Below are 22640 nucleotides of genomic sequence, written 5' to 3' on the forward strand. Positions count from 1 at the left end.
GATGTGGGAGGGACGGACCCAGTCACCCACTCTACCGGTGAAAAGACCCCCAACCGCTTGGCAAAGGAAACACAAGACACGGTATGTAGACAAGAGAGGAGGTCTGAGAACGTCCAGGAAAATAATTTATCCTACTGGAACAGAAAAGTCACCTTTCAGAGGTTTGTAGAAGAAACAAAAATGACTGAGGCTTAAAGGAAAGACAAAGAAACATCAAGTAATGGATAGAAACTCATTCATGTGCTTAAAACAAAATGAAATCCTCCTCGTTCTGTTTTCACACGTCGTTTGTCAGCAGCTTCCAAAAACTACAACCAAGGCAGTCCCAGACTGCAACATCCCGCGACACCCCTGTATTCAAAATTTGACCCTGACCTACTTACATAGGTCAAAGATCAAAGCTAGTGTTCTGACCTACTGTCATTGATCACAGCACTATCTTTGATCTATGGTCTTACTGACACTGGCCTTCTCCCTCGTCTTATCCGGTTCCTGAGTGTACACAAGCTGAAATAGTTTCCTCAAGGTCATCGTCTCCTCTCCACCCCCTCCTGCCTGAGTCACGTGTTTTCAGCTTCAGCTTCCTGTCTGAACGGCTGTGGAGACGTTTGGTGGACCAACGATCAAACACACGACACTGACATGACAACACAACACCGCTCTGAAGGGGGGTAACAAACAGAACACTAGTACTAGTACTGTAGTGATTAGTACTAGTACTATAGTGATTGGTACTAGTACTGTAGTGATTGGTACTACTACTGTAGTGATTGGTACTAGTACTGTAGTGATTAGTACTAGTACTATAGTGATTGGTACTAGTACCGTAGTGATCGGTACTAGTACCATAGTGATTAGTACTAGTAGTGTAGTGATTAGTACTACTACTGTAGTGAGTAGTACTACTACTGTAGTGAGTAGTACTACTACTGTAGTGAGTAGTACTACTACTGTAGTGATTAGTACTACTACTGTAGTGATTAGTACTACTACTGTAGTGAGTAGTACTACTACTGTAGTGAGTAGTACTACTACTGTAGTGATTAGTACTACTACTGTAGTGATTAGTACTACTACTGTAGTGAGTAGTACTACTACTGTAGTGAGTAGTACTACTACTGTAGTGAGTAGTACTACTACTGTAGTGAGTAGTACTACTACTGTAGTGAGTAGTACTACTACTGTAGTGAGTAGTACTACTACTGTAGTGAGTAGTACTACTACTGTAGTGAGTAGAGTCCGATCCACCCGTCTGCGTCAGTGTGTGTGTGTGTGTCTGTCCTTGTTTGTCACACGTGATCAAATATAAACCAAAGTGAGGTTAAAACATGAAACAGAAGCGGGGGGGGGGGGGGCGCAGCCAGTCATGTGACACACAGACTCCTCCTCCAGCCGCCTCTGAGCTGCTGCCAGAGGAGAATCAACCAATCACAGAAGACGTATAATAAAAACAATAGGATGTACTCATGAAGTAACGCGGGTGGTGCAGATGGGGCAGATGGGGCAGATGGGGCAGCGAATGCCTCGTCTGCCATCACCTCATTACGCCCCGACGGCCAATCAGATTCAAGTGACCAACTGTGTAAGGTAGCAGCTGGAACTCAGAACATGTGTCAGTCATTCTATAGATAGCAGGACTAGCGCCGGGCTGTGGGGGGCGCATGTGTCTGTTGTGGGGGCGCATGTGTCTGCTGTGGGGGCGCATGTGTCTGCTGTGGGGGGCGCATGTGTCTGCTGGAGGTGTTGACACCATCAATCACATCAGATAGTCTAGAGGCCTCTGGTACCTTTGTGTGTTGATAAGATAAAGAAGTGATGAGAACAGACCCTTCACCTTGAGACGTCTTCTAATCATCAAGACTTCTGAGGTTTGGGACCGGCTCTCTAGACACGACTACAGGTACGTGTGTGTGTGTGTGTGTGTGGTTGTTCATGTTCTGTGTGGTTCTGTGATGCGCTGGTGAAAACAGAATGCATGAGAGCTGAAGGGCTGGAGAACGGAGGAGCTCCATGAAGACCACTTCAATGAAAGGACGCGCTTTTACCCAGAAGCCCTTTCTCTGTTATTTTTACAGTTTTGCTGGTCTTGAGTGAATTAAATGAGCTGATACAGTATCTGTACTGTACGTGTATTTCCACATATCTTATATTGTAATCAGCAGCTAGGATTGCATGGCTCATCATCATCATCATCATCATCAGATTGATTCATTCTCAGGCACTCAGAGGACTTCCAGGAGTAAAACCGTATTGATTTTTCTGCCTCACACACACTTGGGATTGAGAAACTGAAGCACTTAAAGCAATTTATAGCTTTATAATCCACAAAGATGTGATCCAGATACCAATTATTCATCAGGTCCAGCATTTTTCAGCTCTTTCTGTTGAATCTATAATTACAAACCAACATTGTATGTGAGGTTACAGAGTGACATGTTTGGTTGCATGTTAACGACGTCCAAAATAGAAATGGATTTCTCCCATAACTTCGTCTTATGGGGTGTGTCTGAATCTTGTCACACCTACAGTGTTTGGTTGGTGTTCCTGTGTGGAGAGAGATGCATAAACAGAAACAACATAAATTACTCTACACGTTCTGTATTTAACTTTAGACGTCTGCATTAGTGGAATTATGGAAAACAAACAGCATGAAACACACTTGTGTAATTAGTGATGTGCAGTCGTGTTGCGATAAAAAGATGATACCCAATATGTTGACAGTAAGAATGAATGGAATAAAAATCATTTTAAAAGCCGTGCAGAGGAAAGGTAATGTAAGGGTCACCAGGTAGATCGAGGGCTGCTAGTTTAGCTGCTGGGATGTGTTCCAGGAAGCGCTCCCTCCTGAGGTAAACGAAGGAACTGCATGTGGACAGCTGCTGCTCCATCTCCCACAGGCTGGACACACGTGTGACAGCAGGTTATCGGTGAAACAAGGCTGTGTCAGTACCTGCTGTCTGACAGTCAGTCAGATACATCCTGATGTATCTGACTCAGGATCAGTACAGGCTCAGACCTGGATGCTGTGACGTCCTGAGGGAGATGATGGCGGTGGAAGATCTCCTTCAAACTGGCGCCCACTTCGTTTCCTTCTGTCTCACATGAACAACAACAGAAACAACATGATAACTTCCACTTCCAGTAATGTGACATAAATAAAATAAAAATACAGAATTAGTAAAAGAGATAAGGAAGCTGGAAACAACATTCAATTAGAGCTCATAGGATTCAATCTAAACTAGAACCAATGCAGTCACAGACTGCAACATCCCGCGACACCCCTGAATGTAAAATTTTATCCTGACCTACTGTCATTGATCAAAACACCAGCTTTGATCTATGGTCTTACTCACACTGGCCTTCTCCCTCGTCTTATAATCTTATCCGGTTCCTGAGTGTATAAAAGTTGAAATTTGACCTTGACCTAGTTTTCTCGAGGTCAAGGTCATCATCTCATCTTCCTCCCTTTGCTGCCCCAGTCATGTGTTTTTGTTTAATCTTTCTGTCTGAACGGTTGTGGAGACATTTGGTGGACTAACGGACGGACACACCAACACGGACATTACAACACATCACCGCTCTGAAGGGGGGGTAAAAACAAACCACAAAGAACCTAAAATGAGGGCAGCTACAACTTTAAGGTCAGGTTCAAATTTTATTTTAATCTTACTTTTGACAGCCCAAAGTGTGTTTTATTTAACCAAATGCAACTTTCCATTGGTGACGCTCCTTTATTACACCCTGAGTAGAAAGATATGCTGTCAGTTTTGGAGAAAGCCATCAGCGATGCAGCGGTGGGAGTCATCGCCACCCTTAGAGACCCCCCACCCCATAAGCAATGCAATGATGCTGCTAATCTGTGATGTAAAGAATGAAGTCATTCTTTTTAGAGATAAATGTATAATTAGTCACATGACTCACCATGTTTGCCTCCATCCAGGGGGTCAGTGATGACTTTGGAGATGTTAAGAATAATAATGATGACGTTCAAAGGATTGAGGTTTTGACTCATTAATATAACAGTGATCTTAATAAGCAGGAAATAAACATAAAATGATACGTCTCAGGTTCCGTGTCTCCACTGGGAAGGTGTTGGATGGTGTCTGGCTGACAGGAAACTGGATATAAAACGAATGAAACATAATGAACAGGAGGAGGAGAGAAGACAGACAAGTGGTGCGTGGCTGAGAATACTGAAAAATGATAAATATGATTTTTCCTAACATATTATCTAATATATAATAGAATTGACAGGAGCTTCCAGGAGGCCGGTGCTGACAGAGTCTTCCTGCTGTCTGTGTCTGAGGGACCAGATTATTTCCTGGACTCACCGCTTTGATGGCCGGGCTTTCATCTGCCTTCACCTTCCCTCCTTTGCCACCTTTGGTCTCCTTTTTGTTGTTACTTTCAACTGCTAGAAAACATCAAGCAAAACCAATAATTACACTTTTCTGTGGGGGAAGCTGCTCAGCATTTAAATTAAGAACATTAAAAAATGTTTGCAAAGGTAACATCAAGGACATTTTCAGGGACTGAAACTGTAAAGTTCTCCATCTACAGTATTGTTGATCCAAACACAGTTTCCTTGAAAAACCAATAAATCCATTGATTTGTCTGAAATATATTTGTGGACATCCTGAATCTTCTACTGTGCACTAACTTTTGGAAATATTCCATATTTCGTGTTTTCCCATTGGAAGAATAACAGGGTTCTAATGAAAGTTTCCATACAAACATATATAATAATAACAACAAAAAATAAACTTTATATCTATGGATAGGTCTGAAGTAATGGAAAAGATCTGATGCATTGAAAGAAAAAAAAATCTGTATTAATTTATTTTTACACTTTTATGAGACGGCCCTTTTGTGACCCGATTAGGTAATGTGTGTATTTTAATAAGTCCCTGAGGGTTAAACTCTTTTTAACCTACAAATACCAGCAGTGGAGTTGTCCCAATTTATGGTTTCTTTAGGTCAAAACTTGGTGTGTTCTTTGAATGAAGATTAATTTAAAATGAATTATGGGACTGAGTCGTTACATTATTGTGGTGGAGGGGTTTGTGTGTCCCAATGATTCTAGGAACTAAGTTGTCTGGGGCTTTGTGCCCCTGGCAGGGTCACCCAGGTCCTAGGTGAGGGACCAGACAAAGGACGGCTCAGAGACCCCTAATGATGAACAAAAACAATGGACCACGTTTTCCCTTGCCTGGACGCGGGTCACCAGGGCCCCCCTCAGAAGCCAGACCTGGAGGTGGGGCTCGAAGGCGAACGCCTGGTGGCCGGGCCTGCACCCATGGGGCCTGGTCGTGCCCAGCCCGAAAGGACAACGTGGGTCCCCCTTCCCATGGGCTCACCACCTGTGGGAGGGGCCATAGGGGTCGGGTGCACTGTGAGCTGGGCGGTGGCCGAAGAGGGGGACCTTGGCGATCCGAAGCTGGCTCTTGGGACGTGGAATGTCACCTCTCTGGCAGGGAAGGAGCCTGAGCTGGTGTGTGAGGTCGAGAAGTTCCGACTAGATATAGTCGGGCTCACCTCCACACACAGCTTGGGCTCTGGTACCAGTCCTCTCCAGAGGGGTTGGACTCTCTTCCACTCTGGAGTTGCCCATGGTGAGAGACGCCGAGCAGGTGTGGATATACTCATAGCCACCTGGGTTGGCGCCTGTACATTGTGGTTCACCCCGGTGGACGACAGGGTAGCCTCCCTCCGCCTTCAGGTGGGGGGACGGGTCCTGACTGTTGTTTGTGCTTATGCACCCTCCCTTTTTGGAGTCCTTGGAGGGGGTGCTGGAGAGCGCTCCCACTGGGGACACCATCGTTCTGCTGGAGGACTTCAACGCTCACTTGGGCAATGACAGTGAGACCTGGAAGGGTGTGATTGGGAGTAACGGCCCCCCCGATCAGAACCCCAGTGGTGTTCAGTTATTGGACTTCTGTGCTCACGGACTGTCCATAACAAACACCATGTTCAGACATAAGGGTGTCCATATGTGCACTTGGCACCAGGACACCCTAGGCTGCAGTTCGATGATCGACTTTGTGGTCGTGTCATCGGACTTGCTGCCGCATGTCTTGGACACTCGGGTGAAGAGAGGGGCGGAGCTGTCAACCGATCACCACCTGGTGGTGTGTTGGCTCCGATGGTGGGGGAAGATGCCGGTCCGACCTGGCAGACCCAAACATACTGTGAGGGTCTGCTGGGAATGCCTGGCGGAATCCCCTGTCAGAAGGAGTTTCAACTCCCACCTCCGGCAGAACTTCACCCAAGTCCAGGGGGAGGCGGGGGACATTGAGTCTGAGTGGACCATGTTCCACGCTTCCATTGCCGAGGCGGCCGACCACAGTTGTGACTGTAAGGTGGTCGGTGCCTGTCGTGGAGGCAACCCCAGAACCCGTTGGTGGACATCGGCGGTAAGGGATGCCGTCAAGCTGAGGAAGGAGTCCTATCAGGCCTTTTTGGCCTGTGTGACTCCTGAGGCAGCTGATGGGTACCGGCTGGCCAAGCAGAATGCGGCTTTGGTGGTTGCTGAGGCAAAAACCTGGGTGTGGGAGGAGTTCAGTGAGGCCTTGGAGGACGACTTCCAGACGGCTTTGAGGAAATTGTGGTCCACCATCAGGCGTCTCGGGAGGGGGAAGCAGTGCAGCATCAACACTTTGATAGTAGGGATGGGGCGCTGCTGACCTCAACTCGAGACGTTGTGACTCGGTGGGGAGAATATTTCGAAGACCTCCTCAATGCCAGCGACACGCCTTCCCATGAGGAAGCAGAGTCTGGGTTCTCTGAGGCGAGCTCTCCTATCTCTGGGGTTGAGGTCACCAAGGTAGTTAAAAAAGCTCCTCGGCGGCAGGGCCCCGGGGGTGGATGAGATCCGCCCGGAGTTCCTAAAGGTTCTGGATGTTGTGGGGCTGTCCTGGTTGACACGCCTCTGCAACATCTCGTGCACGTCAGGGACAGTGCCTCTGGATTGGCAGACTGGGGTGGTGGTCCCCCTTTTAAGAAGGGGGACCGGTGGGTGTGTTCTAACTACAGGGGGATCACACTCCTCAGCCTCCCTGGCAAGGTCTATTCAGGGGTTCTGGAGAGGAGGGTCCGTGGGGAAGTCGAATCCCAGGAGGAGCAGTGTGGTTTTTGTCCTGGCCGTGGAACAGTGGACCAGCTCTACACCCTCCGCAGGGTCCTTGAGGGGCATGGGAGTTCGCCCAACCAGTCGACATGTGTTTTGTGGACTTGGAGAAGGCGTTCAACCGTGTTCCTCGGGAGGGTTCTGTGGGGGGTGCTTCAGGAGTATGGGGTACCGGACCCCTTGATAAGGGCTGTTAGGTCCCTATACGACCAATGTCAGAGTTTGGTCCGCATTGCCGGCAGTAAGTCTGATTAGTTTCCAGTGAGGGTTGGAATCCGCCAAGGCTTCCCTTTGTCACCGATTCTGTTCATAACTTTTATGGACAGAATTTCTAGGCGCAGCCAACGCGTTGAGGGTGTCCGGTTTTGGTGATCTCAGTATTGAGTCTCTGCTTTTTGCAGATGACGTGTTGCTGTTGGCTTCATCAAGCCGTGATCTCCAACTCTCACTGGAGCGGTTCGCAGCCGAGTGTGAAGCGGTTGGGATGAGAATCAGCACCTCCAAATCTGAGACCATGGTCCTCAGTCGGAAAAGGGGGGAGTGCCCTCTCCGGGTTGGGGATGAGATCCTGCCTCAAGTGGAGGAGTTCACGTTCACGAGTGAGGGTACGATGGAACGGGAGATCGACAGGCGAATCGGTGCAGCGTCTGCAGGGATGTGGACTCTATATCGGTCTGTCGTGGTGAAGAAGGAGCTGAGCCAAAAGGCAAAGCTCTCGATTTACCGGTCGATCTACGTTCCTGCCCTCACCTATGGTCACGAGCTGTGGGTCATGACCCAAAGAACGAGATCCCGGATACAAGCGACCGAAATGAGTTTCCTCCGCAGGGTGTCCGGGCTCTCCCTTAGAGATAGGGTGAGAAGTTCGGTCATCCGGGAGGGACTCAGAGTCGAGCCGCTGCTCCTCCACATCAAGAGGAGCCAGATGAGGTGGCTCGGGCATCTGGTCAGGATGCCTCCTGGACGCCTCCCTGGTGAGGTGTTCCGGGCACGTCCTACTGGGAGGAGGCCCCGGGGATGACCCAGGTCACGCTGGAGAGACTATGTCTCCCGGCTGGCCTGGGAACGCCTTGGGATTCTCCCGGAGGAGCTGGAAGAAGTGGCTAGGGAGAGGGAAGTCTGGGCTTCCTGCTTAAGCTGCTGCCCCCGCAACCCGACCCCTGTTAAGCGGAATTGGATGGATGGGATTGGGTTAATGTGTCAATAAAAAGAGCTTTTTTATTTTCTATGAAACTATCTGTTGTGTTCGACACTAAAACACAACTCAGATTTATTACCCACACACTTTTCATTTCAGTCGTTCAGGGAGCATTAAATAAATGTAGCCACAAGAGGACACAAGCCAGTATCTTATTGTGCCGGTCCCAAGCCCGGATAAATACAGAGGGTTGCGTCAGGAAGGGCATCCGGCGTAAAACTTTTGCCAAATCAAACATGCGAATCAAACCTATGACCTCCATGCCGGATCGGATGGATGTTAGCTGGAGGAGAAGGAGAAATTCTGGTCGGACTTTGATGAAGTGATGCAGAGCACACCTACAAGTGAGAGAGTTATCATTGGTGCAGACTTCAATGGACATGTTGGTGCAGGAAACAGAGGTGATGAGGAGGTGATGGGCAGGTTTGGTATCCAGGAGAGGAACGCAGAAGGACAGATGGTGGTTGACTTTGCAAAAAGGATAGAAATGGCTGTAGTGAATACTTTCTTCCAGAAGAGGCAGGGACATAGGGTGACCTATAAGAGTGGCGGTAGGAGCACACAGGTAGACTACATCTTGTGTAGATGGTGTAATCTGAAGGAGATCAGTGACTGTAAAGTAGTGGTAGGTGAGAGTGTAGCCAAACAGCATAGGATGGTGGTGTGTAGGATGACTCTGGTGGGGAGGAAGATGAAGAGGGCAAAGACAGAGCAGAAGACGAAATGGTGGAAGCTGAAATAGGAAGAGTGTTGCATGACTTTTAGGAGGGAGTTAAGACAGGCTCTGGGTGGTCAGGAGGTGCTTCCAGATGACTGGACAACTACAGCTAATGTGATCAGGGAGACAGGTAGGAGAGTACTTGGTGTGTCATCTGGAAGGAAAGTAGATAAGGAGACTTGGTGGTGGAATGAGGAGGTACAGGAGTGTATACAGAGAAAGAGGTTAGCTAAGAAGAAGTGGGACACTGAGAGGACTGAGGAGAGTAGACAGGAGTACAGGGAGATGCAGCGTAAGGTGAAGGTAGAGGTAGCAAAGGCCAAACAAGAAGCATATGATGACTTGTATGCTAGGTTGGACAGTAAGGAGGGAGAGACTGATCTATACAGGTTGGCAAGACAGACAGACAGAGATGGGAAGGACGTGCAGCAGGTTAGGGTGATTAAGGATAGGGACGGAAGTCTATTGACAGGTGCCAGTAGTGTGATGGGAAGATGGAAAGAGTACTTTGAAGAGTTGATGAACGTGGAAAATGAGAGAGAACAAAGACTAGAAGAGGTGACTGTTGTGGACCAGGAAGTAGAAAAGATTAGTCAGGATGAAGTGAGGAGGGCATTGAAGAGGATGAAGAGTGGAAAGGCAGTCGGTCCTGATGATATACCTGTAGAGGTATGGAAGTGTCTAGGAGAGGTGGCAGTAGAGTTTCTGACTGGGTTGTTCAACAGGATCTTAGATAGTGAGAAGATGCCTGAGGAGTGGAGGAGAAGTGTGCTGGTGCCCATTTTTAAGAACAAGGGAGATGTGCAGAGTTGTGGCAACTATAGAGGAATAAAGCTGATGAGCCATACAATGAAGTTATGGGAGAGAGTAGTGGAAGCTAGACTAAGGGCAGAAGTGAACATTTGTGAGCAGCAGTATGGTTTCATGCCAAAACAGAGTACTACAGATGCAGTATTTGCTTTGAGGATGTTGATAGAGAAGTACAGAGAAGGCCAGAGGGAGCTGCATTGTGTTTTTGAAGATCTGGAGAAAGCTGATGACAGGGTGTCCAGAGAGGAACTGTGGTATTGTATGAGGAAGTCTGGAGTGGCAGAGAAGTATGTTAGAGCGGTGCAGGACATGTATGAGGACTGTAAGACAGTGGTGAGGTGTGTGTAGGTGTGACAGAGGAGTTCAAGGTGGAGGTGGGACTGCATCAGGGATCAGCTCTGAGCCCCTTCTTGTTGCTATGGCGATGGACAGGCTGACAGACGAGGTCAGACAGGAATCTCCATGGACTATGATGTTTGCAGATGACATTGTGATCTGCAGTGAGAGCAGGGAACAGGTGGAGGAGAAGCTAGAGAGGTGGAGGTTTGTCCTGGAAAGGAGAGGAATGAAGGTTAGCCGCAGTAAGACAGAGTACATGTGTGTGAATGAGAGGGACCCAAGTGGAAGAGTGAGGCTACAGGGAGAAGAGATCAAGAAGGTGGAGGATCTGAAGTACTTAGGGTCAACAGTCCAGAGCAATGGAGAGTGTGGAAAAGAGGTGAAGAAGCGTGTCCAGGCAGGATGGAACGGGTGGAGGAAAGTGTCAGGTGTGATGTGTGATAGAAGAGTTTCAGCTAAAATGAAAGGAAAGGTGTACAAAACTGTGGTGAGACCAGCGATGTTGTTTGGTCTAGAGACAGTGTCACTGAGGAAAAGACAGGAGACAGAGCTGGAGGTAGCAGAGATGAAGATGCTGAGGTTCTCTCTGGGAGTGACCAGGATGGATAGGATCAGGAATGAGTACATCAGAGGGACAGCACATGTTAGAGGTTGTGGAGATAAAGTCAGAGAGGCCAGACTGAGATGGTTTGGACATGTCCAGAGGAGAGATAGTGAATATATTGGTAGAAGGATGCTGAGTTCTGAACTGCCAGGCAGGAGGCCTAGAGGAAGACCAAAGAGGAGGTTTATGGATGTAGTGAAAGAGGACATGAAGGTAGTTGGTGTGAGAGAAGAGGATGAGAAGACAGGGTTAGATGGAGGACACTGATTTGCTGTGGAGACCCTTGAAGGGAAAAGCCCAAAGGAGAAGAAGGAGGGAGCATTAAATAAAGAGGAAACAGTCAGGAAGACCCCATGATAGTGATCACTTCAATCACAATTGCCTTTAGGTATTTGCAGCCAGACAGAAATATGGTAGAATCAATTACTGTTGAAAACTTACGGACAGATCCTAATAAGAATAACGTCTCAACTACAAAAACAAAAAGGCTTAAAACACAAAGAGATTCACAGAAAAGCAAACATTCCTCACCTGAAGGTAAGCATTCTAATCTGTGTCAGACATTCATGTAAACGACTTCACGAATAAAAAATAGTCCCTTCAAAAGGGTTTCAGGTACTTTGTCTTCTTGACATCATGGTGACCTATAGACCCCAAATTTATGGTAATAATGTACAAAAACAGGTTTCTGTCAGTCACACACACACGCACACACACACACACACACACACACACACACACACACACACACACACACACACACACACACACACACACACACACACTAACCTTGGGACTCTTTCATGTCATGCAAATGATTGGACCTTTCAGAGGTAAAGTGTGTGTCTCGTCTGACTCAGAGCTCCAACACCGTTTAATATCCTAACAAATACCAACGACCCCAAAGGTCTGGGGCACCAGAACAAATAAAAAATCAAATCAACTTTATTCATAAAGCACTTCTCATATGAGAACACGTAACACAAAGAGCTTCACAGAATTAAAAACAAAATTAAAAAAGAAAAACACCTACAAAGGTAAGCCCTTCCGTCCTCCATACGTCTCTGTGTTGGGATTTTCTGTTAAAGCATAAGAATAAAAACTTACAAAAACGTGTCGTATGTATGTATGACTGGGCTGACTTTAACACACGTGTTCTTTGTATGGATCCACTGCTGACCCATGTTAACAGTCTGGTCAGTATAACAATGTTCATTTTAAATGATCTAGTGATGCTGCCATTTACCCACAAGACACTTAAACACCAGAGCCTTCATTTACTGGGATGTTCTGTTCTCATAAGACAGTGAAGGGTTTATAAGGGTTTATAAGGGTTTATAAGGGTGAGGGTCATTATAGTCATTTTATTTTCCTTATTAATGATGTATTAAACTCATATTTCATTCGCTGTTCATCAAAATCACCATTTTATGACTTAGTTGGACTGAATTTATGTAAGAATTCAGTTAAGATAAAAGCATATGAACAAGTAAATCAAACAGTCGTATACACGAATGAATATAAAGGACAAAGTGTGATCCACTCTTTAAAAGTTACACTGATGATATGTTCTTAATAGTTCATAAAACAGATCTACAAAAGAATCCTGAATAAAACCTCATTTAGGCTGAATTTGGTGGAATGATCACTAAAAACAGCAGGATGTACGTGTCGTGAAAAGGAGGTAACATGTTTTAACATGTGCATTAACACACATGTTAAATGAGTGCATTAACTTGTTGTCCGTCCCCAGTCAACACTAGAAACTGTGTTCAGTATTCACTAACTGTGTTCAGTATTCACTACCTGTTCAGTATTCACTACGTGTGTTCAGTATTCACTAACTGTGTTCAGTATTCACTAACTGTGTTCAGTATTCACTAACTGTGTTCAGTATTCACTAACTGTGATCAGTATTCACTAACTGTGTTCAGTATTCAATAACTGTGTTCAGTATTCACTAACTGTGTTCAGTATTCACTAACTGTGTTCAGTATTCACTAACTGTGTTCAGTATTCACTAACTGTGTTCAGTATTCACTACCTGTTCAGTATTCACTGTGTTCAGTATTCAGTAACTGTGTTCAGTATTCACTACGTGTGTTCAGTATTCACTGTGTTCAGTATTCACTAACTGTTCAGTATTCACTAACTGTGTTCAGTATTCACTAACTGTGTTCAGTATTCACTAACTGTTCAGTATTCACTAACTGTGTTCAGTATTCACTAACTGTGTTCAGTATTCACTAACTGTGTTCAGTATTCACTAACTGTGTTCAGTATTCACTGTGTTCAGTATTAACTGTGTTCAGTATTCACTAACTGTTCAGTATTCACTAACTGTGATCAGTATTCACTAACTGTGTTCAGTATTCACTAACTGTTCAGTATTCACTAACTGTGTTCAGTATTCACTAACTGTGTTCAGTATTCACTACGTGTGTTCAGTATTCACTAACTGTGTTCAGTATTCACTAACTGTGATCAGTATTCACTGTGTTCAGTATTAACTGTGTTCAGTATTCACTAACTGTTCAGTATTCACTAACTGTGATCAGTATTCACTAACTGTGTTCAGTATTCACTAACTGTTCAGTATTCACTAACTGTGTTCAGTATTCACTAACTGTGTTCAGTATTCACTAACTGTTCAGTATTCACTAACTGTGTTCAGTATTCACTAACTGTGTTCAGTATTCACTAACTGTGTTCAGTATTCACTAACTGTGTTCAGTATTCACTAACTGTGTTCAGTATTCACTAACTGTGTTCAGTATTCACTAACTGTGTTCAGTATTCACTGTGTTCAGTATTCACTAACTGTGTTCAGTATTCACTACGTGTGTTCAGTATTCACTAACTGTGTTCAGTATTCACTAACTGTGATCAGTATTCACTGTGTTCAGTATTAACTGTGTTCAGTATTCACTAACTGTTCAGTATTCACTAACTGTGATCAGTATTCACTAACTGTGTTCAGTATTCACTAACTGTGATCAGTATTCACTAACTGTGTTCAGTATTCACTAACTGTGATCAGTATTCACTAACTGTTCAGTATTCACTAACTGTGTTCAGTATTCACTAACTGTGTTCAGTATTCACTAACTGTGTTCAGTATTCACTAACTGTGTTCAGTATTCACTGTGTTCAGTATTCACTAACTGTGTTCAGTATTCACTACGTGTGTTCAGTATTCACTAACTGTGTTCAGTATTCACTAACTGTGATCAGTATTCACTGTGTTCAGTATTAACTGTGTTCAGTATTCACTAACTGTTCAGTATTCACTAACTGTGTTCAGTATTCACTAACTGTGTTCAGTATTCACTAACTGTGTTCAGTATTCACTAACTGTGTTCAGTATTCACTAACTGTGTTCAGTATTCACTAACTGTTCAGTATTCACTAACTGTGTTCAGTATTCACTAACTGTGATCAGTATTCACTAACTGTGATCAGTATTCACTAACTGTGTTCAGTATTCACTAACTGTGATCAGTATTCACTAACTGTGTTCAGTATTCACTAACTGTGATCAGTATTCACTAACTGTGATCCCTCTCTCTTCTGTCAGGTTTTACCTCAGGAATTATTTCAGGTTTTCAGTTCTTTCTAGTCATGGTTTTCCTTTCCTTATTACAGACAGAGTTCTCATTTCTCACCATCACTAGTAACGTAACCCTTAACGTCTGCCCTCTGATCCTGCAGGACCAACAGGAGGAACCAGTAGAAGTGGTTTCCAGTTTCTCCATTTGCTGGTCATGGAAAACCATCTCGCTTTACTCTAACATATTGGAACAGGCAGTAAAACAGGCAGTAAAAGAGGCAGTAAAACAGGCAGTGAAACAGGCAGTAAAACAGGCAGTAAAACAGGCGGTGAAACAGGCGGTGAAACGGTGAGGGTTACAGGACTTCCTGCTCAGCAGAACAAGCTGAAGCGATCAGGATGTCTCCATGAGATCACACGTGTTCTGAGGATGTGGTTTGACCGCTCCGTTCTCAGCATGGTCCATTTAAGGGGATTAAGATTCACTGGTGAACACCGGAGCACGCACTCATCACTTTATTCATTTACAATCCACAAATGTGGTTACAGCTAAAACCTTACAGTTTAGCTCTGAGCCTTTATGACACTCTGGTTTTTTAAAAGATACTGTTCTGTTAGTCGTCTTCACTTCACGTCACTTCATTTTGAGCACAAGCACACTTTTGAATAGTAATGATGAATTGCATTTATCACAAAGTAATATTGCTTAAATATGCCAACAATATAAAAAAAATCAGTAAATCAGTGACAGTAACTTAAACTTAAGTCTTGTGGAGAAATCTACTGTGTCTGATGTAATGAGGTCCCTATGGGTTAAAGTGACGTGTGTGTGTGTGTGTGTGTGTGTGTGTGTGTGTGTGTGTGTGTGTGTGTGTGTGTGTGTGTGTGTGTGCGTGTGTGTGTGTGTGTGATGACGGTCTGTGTTTTCAGGGGATTTAATAATCAGTTTACGCTGCCGTCCCACTTATGTACAGTAAATACACACAATATGTGTCTTACTGCAGTAACCCACTGGTCTTATTTTTAATTTTACATCAGAAACCTGTGAGTCATGTGACTAAACACACAGTTCTGAACTTCACACATGACATTATGAACAGATTCTGCTGCGTTCTATTGTCAGAAGGGAGCTGGACATGAATGTACTCGTGTAACGGACTGAAGACAGAAGCTTTAGGATGTGGATGAAGGTCTTAGAACCTACAGACAAACTAGTTTTACCCCTGCAGTGGTGACTGACCCCCTGGGGGTGTTTGTGGTTACCTTTCAGGGGTTCTTCCCTCTGCAAGCGGCGGTGGAGCAGCTGGACGGAGAAGTCACGTGACACGGACGTCACGCCTTCAGCCTGCAGGACGGACAGGGCTTCCAGGGGCAACTCCAGCAACTTCCTGTCCGCCAGCAGGACCACGTACCCCTCTGGAACCACAGGTACTAGAACACACACACACACACACACACACACGTAATAAACACTAGGGTGTCAGTCACCAGGCTGCTGTACACACACCCCACCGTTACCTGGGTCTGCTGTTGCCCCGTCCTCTTTGCTTTGGGTCTCGTCAGGATCTTCTGAAGCTTCCTGAGGCCTGAGGAGGTGAAGACGGGTCAGATCAGCGCTGCAGCACCACACGTATGATCAAGCACACATGTGTGAAGGTGGGACACGTAGAGGCATGCAGACTGGGACCAGAGGAATGAACCTGAACGCGACTCGTGTACTGGAACACATTCTGGAGTGGATATCTGTGCTGTCAACAGTCGAAACACATTTTGTTAAAAATATTTTTTTTGTTTATGTTTATTTCAAAATGTCAAAATCTTTTAATATTATCAAAATTAAAATATTTAATATTTTGATTCTTAAAGGTTTATAATTCTCCACGTGTTGTGTTTTAGTACCTTGTGTATTTTTAGTCTCTGTTTTGGGCTCATTATCTGTCTTCTTCTACTTTCCTTTTTTTCCTCATTCTCAAACTTTTCTTTAAATTTGAAGGTGTTGCAAATTTTGACACCAAATCTTTTCCATTTTTGTAGTTTTTAAGTGAAAAGCCTGAAATTACATTTTCAACAGTAATAGAGGTTTGTTAAACAAAGTGTGTAAATGTGACACACTCCACACTGCTCTGTTGATCGGTCAGTATTGATTACATCTGTGTATTTTTAACCAGTATTGTGATTCTGATCCTGCTGACACGAAGCCTCCGTCTCCTTCGTGTGAAGAAATGAACCCAGGTGTAACGTAGTGATGGAGTAAAGGTACTCCACCTGAGGCAGGACAGGTCAAACTGTGTGAGCAGTGGATCCAGATAGTCCTCCATGTCCTGAACTATTTCTCTGAAGCAGACCAATCGCGTTTCTTCTGCTTCAGCTTCCTACAAAGGAAACAGGAAGCTGTCTGACCGGCAACTTTAAGATGACAGAAGCCTAATACTGTCAGTGACACCTACACAGGGAAGACCTTGTTGCCCCCCAGGGTCCTCCAGTCTGCCCCCAGCTTTGCTCTGACGGGGGTCCCTGAGGAACGCCTGGATTTTCCTCTGGAGCGCCCCGAGAGCTGGGGGGCAAACAGGGGTCTTGGCCACCTGAGAACATACGAGGGAACCTGAAACAACACAAGAACACACACTCAGGTACACACACAGGTACAGGACACACACTCAGGTACACACTCAGGTACACACACACTCAGGCACACACACATTCAGGTACAGGAACACATTCAGGTACAGGAACACACTCAGGTACAGGAACACACTCAGGTACACACACACTCAGGTACACACACACTCAGGCACACACTCAGTTACAGGACACACACTCAGGTACACACTCAGGTACACACACACACTCAGGCACACACACATTCAGGTACAGGAACACATTCAGGTACAGGAACACACTCAGGTACACACACACTCAGGTACACACACACTCAGGTACAGGACACACACTCAGGTACACACACACTCAGGCACACACTCAGTTACAGGACACACACTCAGGTACGGGAGGACTGGTGTAAACTGGTGTGAACTGGTGTGAACTGGTGTGAACTGGTGTAAACTGGTGTAAATTGGTGTGAACTGGTGTAAATGGTGTAAACTGGTGTGAACTGGTGTGAAGTGGTGTAAATGGTGTAAATGGTGTAAACTGGTGTGAAGTGGTGTACACTGGTGAACTACATGTGTCCTGACTCTTGTTAGTACAGTCTCTGTGACGATCCTCTGAGAATATAAATACTTAACCGCTGACTTGAGTCGTCATTCCATTTGTATTTGGAGAGCTGGGAGTTTCATAGACCCCCCCATAGAGCTGTGACCTGAAAGCAAGAAAACACCATGTATATTTAACCCTTTAGCGACTGAACTGGTTTGGCGGGGGAGGCAGGGGCACTAAGGGCATCAAAGAAGGCTCTGGATAAGGGCATAGAAGAGGCCAAATCCACCTGACCTCAGGGGACCCACGGAGCACGTGGAAGGGCATCAAGTGCATCACTAACTGTAACACCAGGAATGCACAGGGCCCAACAGACCCGCTGTGGAACCGCTCCACTGACGACGCCATCTCCTCTGTGGTCCACACATACCTCACCCACCTGGAGAGCAGGGACCCCTACATCCGCCTGCTCTTCCTGGATTCCACCTCTGTTTTAAACACCATCACCCCCCAGACCTGGTGCAGAAACCGTTAGATCTGGGACTGTCTGCCACCACAGGGAACTGGGTCCTGGACTTCCTGGCAGACAGATCACAGACTGTCAGGGTCAACAACACGGTCTCCTCCCCCATCACCCTCAGCACCGGCTCCCCACAGGGCTGTGTGCTCAGCCCCCTCCTGTTCACTCTACTGACGTATGACTGTTCAGCAAAACACCTGAGCTGTCGTATCGTAAAGTTCACAGACGACACAGTCGTGGTGGGACGCATCCAGAACGACGATGAGTCCAGATACAGAGGAGGTGGAGCACCTGGTGCACTGGTGCAGACGCAACAACCTCTGCATCAACGTGGGGAAGACCAAGGAGATGGTGGTGGACTTCAGGAGGAAGAGACACTCCCTCGCCCCCTGCACATCGGAGGAGCAGCGGTGGAGGTGGTCTCCAGCTACAGGTACTTGGGGGTTCAACTCACTGAGGACCTCACCTAGAGCTGTAACACCTCCTACCTGCTCAGGAAGGCCCCCCAGCGGCTGTACTTCCTCAGGAAGCTGAGGCGTGCTGGACTGGGGGGTCCCGTCCTGAAGGCCTTCTACAGGGGCGCGGTGGAGAGCATCCTCACCACCAGCATCACCGTGTGGCACGGCAGCTGCTCTGCAGCAGACAGGAAAGCTCTGCAGAGGGTGGTGAAGGCTGCACAGAGGACTGTAGGGGGTGGCCTACCTACCACCACAGAAATCTACACAAGTAGGTGTAGAAGGAGTGCCACCCACATCATGAGAGACCCCACCCACCCAGCACACAGTCTGTTCCAACCCCTCCCCAAGCCTCCTGCCTCCTTCCTTCTTCCCAGAGGCTGTTAGACAGCTGAACTCCTGTGGTGCTCTGTAGTCACCCTCACGACGCCCCGGGTGTCACCACAGACACACGGGGATCTGGTGCAATATGGTGCTTCATCAGGGGCAATAGATGGAGCACCTACACACTTAAGCTGCTGCATCGTAAATAAAGTTTTGCTGTTAAGACATTTTACAATTTACATGTCTTACATTGTTAACTGTTTTCTTGTTTTTCTTAAGTATTCATCTTATTTATGGACCGGCTTACTGGGACCGCCAGAGACGTATTTCGTGCTGTCGAATGTGAAAACGTGTGTCAGCATGACAAATAAAGACTCTGACTCTCTGAAGGCTGTTTCTGACACGGACCCAACCTGTTGTTTGAGTGAACTCATAGCACCACCTTCTGTTGGGAGGGGTGAAGTGATTCTATATATTCATTCATAATCATAAACTGCATGTAGTCACAGCTGACGTGCGGCAGACTGATGGATTAGCGGGATTTGAACCGCCAATCCTGCCCTCATTGGATGACCTGCCGTACCCTCAGTGCCACTGCTGCCCCAATAGCCCTAAGTCCTGACCCCTCTACCATCAGAAGCACACAGATAGAGTTTACTACTTTGCAAAGGAAGGAAACTAAGACCAGAACACAAAGAGAAGTCACCAGTCTTCAGAGTGCTGCAGCAGCAGGATCGTCAGGGGGGGGGGGAGCTCCGCCAAGATGTTCAGGTGGTTGGGATCGATGGTCAGGTGGCTGAAAACCTGCAAAGAAGGAAGTTATTTCCATGTCACACATTTACCAGTGTTGTATAGAAACCAGCATTATTCACCAGCTTCACTAGTACATAATGGACACACGCAGAGCGTCAGTCTTTCTCAACACGACCCAACACTAGACTACGACCACAGCGTGTCAGTGATGACCTCAGAGCAGCCCTGGAGGGAGTCCTCCGCCACCCCCAGCAGGACTTTGGGACTCTCCTCCTGGGGGGCCAGCAGAGCAGGGTGGAGGCTGCTCAGGGCAGAGAGCTGAGACACAGCGGCGTCACCGCAGGAGGAGTCCAGGACCTCAGACATGGTGGAGATGCTGCAGCAGGTCTGGAACAACAGGACACGGTGCTGAGGGAGGGGGCTACAACCTGAATGTAACGCTAACAGTAGGGGTTCACAAATAAAGTGAATATGTACATAAAGCAATTGTGTCCTGTATGCACGTCAATGGAAACACATGTCTTATAATGTTTAATACTATTGTTTCTAAATACTCTACAAATATATTGGACACAGTGTGTCTGTTACACACAAACACACCAAAGACACATCTAAATGATCTGTTACTACACATATATGACACAAACAAACAACTGAATTTAACTCAAAAAGTAAGGAAATGTGTTTTTGAGATTATTTTTTGTTGTAACAATTCCTCCTTACATTGTACTTTGTTACCACAAAGAAGTAATCAACCAAACACATGTTTCCTTACTTTTTTGTGATGTCTTTATTTCACGACAGACATGTACTTAGAGCTGAGACTCACACATACAGTATATACTGTATGGCAGCAAACAGCCTCCAGCTCTCACATTTTAAACACAATTTTTCTTTTCTAGAAATCCAACCACAGCGGTGTGACGCCCGGGGATGTAAAGTTGTGCATAAATACCTGAAACAGGGCGAGATAATGACCGGCCAGCGCGGGGTCCACCTGGCCGTGACACTCCAGAGCATTCAGAGAGGCATCCCTCAGGATGGGGGGGGGCAGCTGGTTCTGGAGACACAGGCTGATGGTCTCAGACAGAGCCGTCCTGGCCTGAGTCAGCAGCTGCTGGGAAACACCGCTAATCTAGAGGTACAGGACAGGGTAAGGTGTGTGTGTGTGTGTGTGTGTGTGTGTGTGTGTGTGTGTGTGTGTGTGTGTGTGTGTCTCAGGGGATGGATACAACATCAGTGAGACCGCATCTCGTTCTTTACCACGTGTTGGCTGATGGATACGACATCAGTGAGACTGCATCTAAGTCTTTACCACGTGTTGGCGGATGGATACAACATCAGTGAGACCGCAACTCGTTCTTGACCACGTTTTGGCGGATGGATACGACATCAGTGAGACCGCACCTCGTTCTTTACATGTTGGCGGATGGATAGAACATCAGTGAGACCGCATCTCGTTCCTTACGTGTTGGCGGATGGATAGAACATCAGTGAGACCGCATCTCATTCTTGTTGGTGGCGTAAAGACGTAACTCGTGTGTTCTCGTGTTTCTTTTCATATTTCATCATTTCTTACGTGACTTTACCTGGGTTTAATTAATTATACACAGGTACAGAATCAACTGGTAGATAAACGATATGCTTTCTTAATAATTTCTGTTTTTTTTTTTTTTTACAAGGCTGGAACAGATTAAAATGATGTAGTTGTATTAAATGTTGTTTGACTGACAAACTCAGTCACACAGATTCTTTCACACCTGTCTCGTGCTCAGTGTGATTCTGCTCTCTGGAAATAGAACCGGTGCGATCAATACCTGTAAGATTAAAAATATTAGGCTAAACTATTTGATTGTGAGCACTGATGCTGCAGGATGGTGCTGAGACATTAACTAGTCACTAGTGTCACTAGTTACTAGTTCACCTGAAGGGCTCACCTGAGAGGTGTGCTTCACATCCATTAAGACCTTGTAGCTCATTTCATATATTGTGGGAGAATAAAGACAGTTCATCATCTCGTGTTCTCAACACATGAGCCTCAAACCTGAAGCAGCTTTGCTGTAACAGCTCCATGCTATTTGTCTTGTGGACAGTGGACCTGTACACGTGTTGAACATGAACACAGAGTGCCCAGAGGGTTAACTCTGAGGGGATCACCTCAGTAGACTTAGATCACACGTGTGTCAGTCGTGATGGGGTACTGGTCAGGGATATACCTGAAGCTCTGCATTATTGGCAGAGGCCGACCTCGGCGCCTCTCGGCTTGATCCTCCGTCTGTTATTGAGTCTGAATCCTCCATGGAGACGGCTTCAGGGTCATCCGGGGTCTGGAGACGGACCAGATCACAGAAAGATCACCATGAGGAGAAATCCCTTCATAACGTTCACCTCTAACGGAGCCGCCCGACCGTTTCACCTCTGTGAGAACATCTTAAAGCAGACGTGCCAAACTAAACCTTCACCAGCAGATTACTGATCAATCTAAACAATCACCAGTATATTACTGATCAATCTAATCTAGACCTTCACCAGCAGATTACTGATCAATCTAATCTAAACCTTCACCAGCAGATTACTGATCAATCAAAACTAAACCTTCCCTACAGATTACTGATCAATCTAATCTAAACCTTTACCAGCAGATTACTGATCAATCAAAATATTCACCAGCAAATTACTGATCAATCTAATCTAAATCTTCACCAGCAGATTACTGATCAATCTAATCTAAATCTTCACCAGCAGATTACTGATCAATCTAATCTAAACCTTCCCCACAGATCACAGATCAATCTAAACACTAGTTTTCTAGACCACATGATTCATCCTCATGCTTTCAAATTGTTAAACTCCAGTAGGATTTGTTCTTGTGTTCCTCCTTATGCCAGACAGAAACAGCAACAAATCACTTGTTTATCAGGCTATACTGCCATCTAGTGGAGCTCAGAGACAACAACTCATTGGACCAATAGTTCACCCACTGTGTACTGTGTTTGTTTATGCTTTTTGTTTTCATGGTGTTTGTTTATGCTTTATGTTTATATGGTGTTTGTTTATGCTTTATGTTTACATGGTGTTTGTTTATGC

General features: G+C 45.9%; 1 protein-coding gene across 2 annotated transcripts in view; it reads right to left on the bottom strand.

The window, feature by feature from the left end:
* The window catches only part of LOC137604284 (cilia- and flagella-associated protein 46), a 73673-nt gene that overhangs the window by 1676 nt on the left and 49357 nt on the right, over nt 1-22640 (bottom strand). For both annotated transcript variants that reach the window (XM_068328352.1, XM_068328351.1), the window contains exons 37-50: nt 21770-21880; nt 20509-20688; nt 19767-19940; nt 19507-19604; nt 17591-17664; nt 16793-16947; nt 16611-16717; nt 15864-15931; nt 15609-15776; nt 4332-4414; nt 4061-4118; nt 3922-3954; nt 3017-3092; nt 2786-2898 (exon numbers count right to left, since the gene is read on the bottom strand). In XM_068328352.1, the coding sequence (XP_068184453.1) occupies nt 2786-2898; nt 3017-3092; nt 3922-3954; nt 4061-4118; nt 4332-4414; nt 15609-15776; nt 15864-15931; nt 16611-16717; nt 16793-16947; nt 17591-17664; nt 19507-19604; nt 19767-19940; nt 20509-20688; nt 21770-21880 (1498 nt within the window). The remainder of the gene's footprint in view (nt 1-2785; nt 2899-3016; nt 3093-3921; nt 3955-4060; nt 4119-4331; nt 4415-15608; nt 15777-15863; nt 15932-16610; nt 16718-16792; nt 16948-17590; nt 17665-19506; nt 19605-19766; nt 19941-20508; nt 20689-21769; nt 21881-22640) is intronic.

This window comes from Antennarius striatus, chromosome 11 (genome assembly GCF_040054535.1).
Source record: "Antennarius striatus isolate MH-2024 chromosome 11, ASM4005453v1, whole genome shotgun sequence".
NCBI classification, from domain to species: domain Eukaryota; kingdom Metazoa; phylum Chordata; class Actinopteri; order Lophiiformes; family Antennariidae; genus Antennarius; species Antennarius striatus.